The 4,166-nt window shown below is 36.0% G+C and overlaps 1 protein-coding gene across 1 annotated transcript in view; it reads right to left on the minus strand.

Annotated features, from left to right (window-relative positions):
- The window catches only part of LOC107085398 (structural maintenance of chromosomes flexible hinge domain-containing protein 1-like), a 42,188-nt gene that overhangs the window by 32,431 nt on the left and 5,591 nt on the right, over positions 1-4,166 (minus strand). Inside the window, exons 4-10 of the mRNA XM_015375694.1 lie at positions 2,932-3,041; positions 1,453-1,535; positions 1,239-1,352; positions 785-859; positions 581-703; positions 363-507; positions 171-273 (exon numbers count right to left, since the gene is read on the minus strand). Coding sequence (XP_015231180.1) covers positions 171-273; positions 363-507; positions 581-703; positions 785-859; positions 1,239-1,352; positions 1,453-1,535; positions 2,932-3,041 — 753 coding nt within the window. The remainder of the gene's footprint in view (positions 1-170; positions 274-362; positions 508-580; positions 704-784; positions 860-1,238; positions 1,353-1,452; positions 1,536-2,931; positions 3,042-4,166) is intronic.

The following is a 4,166-nucleotide window of genomic DNA, read 5'->3' on the forward strand; positions in this document are numbered from 1 at the left end:
TTTTTCAGGCCAGGCACTGTCACGTCCAAATCATAAATCTGCAAAAATACATTTTCTTTTACTTTTTTTGGATACATCTTTATCCAGACTGATACCTTAAACATCTATCAACACCTCTATCTGATTGTATATGTGAAGAACAAAGATTAATAATTATTCATTTATTGTACCCTGGAATTCTGGTAATCCTGGCCTTTCCCTATGGCTTTGACACCTGTTATAGTGAGGGTATTCCCGCTGCTGCTTATGGTTGCATAACTCAGCTCCAAATCTCTGAATAAGCACAAAAAAAGATGAAGTAATGAAAAGACAGGGAACACAGCTGGAAAATGGTTAATATAAATAAGTTCAAAGTGACCCACTTGCACTGAATAACAGGCTGAAGTTTAGAAGGAGGAGTTGTAGGGTGGCCATAACAATCTTTCATCTCCAGGTGAATGTTGAATGGCACTCCCACTCGTACAGAATCAGCAGGGTTGAGAACAGTAAAGCTTTCTGCATTTCCCTCTGAAAAAATATAACAGCGCCTGTCAAGCATCTGCCTGAAAGATTTCCAAAGAAAAAGGTTCATTCCTTTCACCTTTGATTGTAAACTTCAGCTCATAACTCGGGAGCTCTTTGCCTCCATAGACTGTGGAGAGATCCTTATCACGTATTGCAGTTTTTAGACTCAGGGTGTATTTTCCCAGGCTGGTCAGGGACTCTAAAGTGGATTAAACAGTTTTTGTGTGAAATCTTGTCGTAGAGTAATGAATACTTTAAGAATAGAAGGTGAAAAACAAACCAATTTTCTCGAACCAGTGTCCAAATTTAGTAGATTGGGCAGACAAATCAGCAATCTTCTTCCCTCCTTTGGAACCTATGCCAAAAACAAGAAAGACAGACTCAATAGAAACCTGCAGCAAGGGATGGTGCAGGGGATAATTTGAACTATCAATGCAGAAGAAATATAAATCAGGTAATGATGAGCTTTAAGGTACAGTGGAGATGTTCTTTTTCCGGATGGATCATTAAAATGCTTGTATAAATGATGCAAACAGCAACTTCTAAACAGAACGAGCACAAGTTTAATAGGCGTTCCATCTCGGGAGCGGGTACAGGGTTGTGCATGTGAAATTTTTTTTCACATGCACAACCCTGCATGTGTTTGAAGGGTGGGTGTTTTCAAAAATTTGCTATACCTGTAAATACCAACCCATATATCACCAATCACCCAGCTGTGGTCCCACTTGCCTTACCATGGAAAATAACTGTAAGCATAACTTCCAGCTTTATCAATGCCCCCTGGCCGCCTGTATGAATGGATGAGATCCATCTCCCATTTCTATTATGAATTTGAACCTTTAAGGGGCCTGAAATGATGCAACATATAAAAGTTTATTTAATCTCAAGATTTTAATTTGCATTATGGAAATGTAATAATATAGAGAGTTAAAAGCAATGGAGTTTTACCTAAAGGAGTCCCGCAGCGAACCACAGCATTTTGTGGCCAAGGATTCCCCTCTGGCCATTCAACGTTCAGCTTTGCTGGCAACCTAGAAACAAGTCAAAGCTAAATCCTCAGAGGTGCAAAGATATAACAGTGATCTCATTCTTCATTACAAGAAGAAATATTACACTATGAATGCAAAAAAAAAAGTACAAGATTCATGCAAACAAAAAATGCAAGATTTCTGCAAAATGAAAATAAAAAATAAGATTCATGTAAAATCTCAATGGAGTCTGGGTATAAATGAAAGATTTTGAATTTTTAGGTTGTTGTTTTTTTGTCTCACTAAAAACTCTTATTGTGTAAGTTAAGTTAAGGCATGTGTACTTGTATAGCAGATTTCAGTAGCAAGATAGTTCACGGTGCTGTACATGAGGTGTGTGTGTGTGTGTGTGGGGGGGGGGGGTACATGGCAGTGGTGGAATAGAGGCAACATAAATAGTTAAAGAGAATAAAAGTGACAAATTAAAATGAATAGATAATAGAAAAAAAGGATTAATACTTGTCAAAAAAAATCAAATGTTAAAGAAAATGTAACGAGTTTGATAGGAAACTTAAAAATGTTTGGATAGCAGTCAAAGGCCACTCTAAAAAAATGGGTTTTTATGTTTTTATGAGGAGGAATATAATTATTGGACAGACCAAAAAATACATAAAAACACTGTAAATATATTTAAAACTAAAGAAAAAACTCAATTAAATTTTTTTAAGTATTCAATAGTATTTTACAAGAACGAAAAATAAACAAATCTATCTAATATTATTGATTTTAGAGACATTTAGTAAAGGCTCAACTAGTAGAAAAGGCTGTGTAGGAATTAAACACAAAGAGAAATCTATTTCAGACAACTACTTTTCATTCGATCCTATCTGCATAAGTAGCCATGTCTTCACTTCAAGGTACTGAGCTTGTTGGACAACATGAATTTCAAAAGCCTGCACCGAGCTAAAAAAAAAAAAAAAATTTAAAATGAATTTTAAAAGCCTGCACAAAAAAAAAAAAAAAAAGGGAAACAAAATTAGCTGAGGGTTTGCTCCCTTCCCGATAAGCAAAAGCAGCAGGTGGGATATTGGAGAAAACGGGCCTGGTTTACTGAGATGCACCCGTACAGTCAAACCCAGATATATGCTTTCTAGATTAGTAAATGTTCAGTGAATTCATTATTCCAGTAAAATATGGAATAGTTTAGAGACATTCACGTTTTAAAAATTTCCATCTTTGATACATATCTGAATTGAAGGTTGCTGGCAAATAAAAATAAATAAAACATATGTTTTGGGGGATTCTTTTCTCAGTAGAATTTTTTCTATCGAAAAAGAAAACAATAAACAAATATTTAATTTTCTCTTATTTCTAGCAAAAAAAAATACTAAAACTAAATTGAATAACTTATTTACAGTGACACTTTAAAAAAAAGAAGGGATTTTAAATAAATGTTTACTTGTCCCTGTCGTTCTCAATGTTTTTGCAAATACTTTCTCTGGTGGCAGTCCTGTCAATCTTGGAGATGGGTATGATCCTGGTGACATTCGCATACAGCTCCATTGGCTCCTATAAAAAAAAGAAATCAAAGTCATAATTATAACAAAAAGCCATTGGTTCCCTGTATTATTTTTATTATTTTGTATTTATTTATATTCTACTTTAATATGTAAAGAAGTGTAATAAGAAAATGTTCATCTGATGTTCTGCACAAAGCATTTCATTCAATTAACTAATTAGAGTGAAATAAACAATACTCACTGCTTTTAACAATAAAAGATTCATACCACATGCATTTACAAAGGGCTGGGTATTGTTCAAAAATTTTCGGTCCCAGTACCAATACAGATACCTTCACTTCGATACCGGTTCCTGAACGATACTTTTTTCGATACCAGTTTTATAATATCAATTCGAAGAAAAAGAAAATTACACAAAATAATAAAGTACAAATCTTGAGTTTTATTTTAAGCTCTGATTTTTCCATATACATTTTTCCTCTTACATAAAAAAAAATTTTTCATTGAAGAAGAACAGTTGCAAACAAGTCAGTGTCTAATATTCACTGTTACATTGTGAGGACCTTTTTACTTAGCAGTTTTTCTTTAGAAAAATTAACATGTCTGCTTTCTCAGGAGACAAACAAGCCCGTTGAATGAGCGGCCCCGACACAAATAATATTGGAAGGCAGGATGGTAATCTTGATGAACTGACTGCACTGATTAAGTTTTCAGGTGGATTTTCCCACTTAAAAACATAATAAAACTACTTTATTCCCACTGATCACAGCAAATATAGCTGCAAGGCCAATAAAGGAAAGAGTAGCTCCGTCCAACGCGAGTCAGAACCACTTTTCAACCGCGCAGCCAGAGCAGCAAAGCTGCTTCAGCCGCGTGTCAGAAGCTGGTACAAGCAGCAAAAAGGAAGCAGCAGACGCGATTTTGCTGTTCTTGCTCCGCCCGGTGTGAAAGCAGCATGATTCACTCCGCTCTGGCTTTGCACTGCCCACGGGCTGCGGTCCGCTCTTCTTGCAGTCAAACACCGAGCAACTTTCTGCGCTTAAATTGTTTCTGTGCACGATGTATTGCATTGCGCACTATTGGCATCAGTCTTAATAAAGTGAAGCCACACCTTTGACCTGGGGGGCATTTTAAAGGGGTTCCACGACGCTCGCAACCAGTTCACAACAGATAC

Source organism: Cyprinodon variegatus, unplaced genomic scaffold (assembly GCF_000732505.1).
Source record: "Cyprinodon variegatus isolate N-32 unplaced genomic scaffold, C_variegatus-1.0 Scaffold123, whole genome shotgun sequence".
NCBI classification, from domain to species: Eukaryota; Metazoa; Chordata; class Actinopteri; order Cyprinodontiformes; family Cyprinodontidae; genus Cyprinodon; species Cyprinodon variegatus.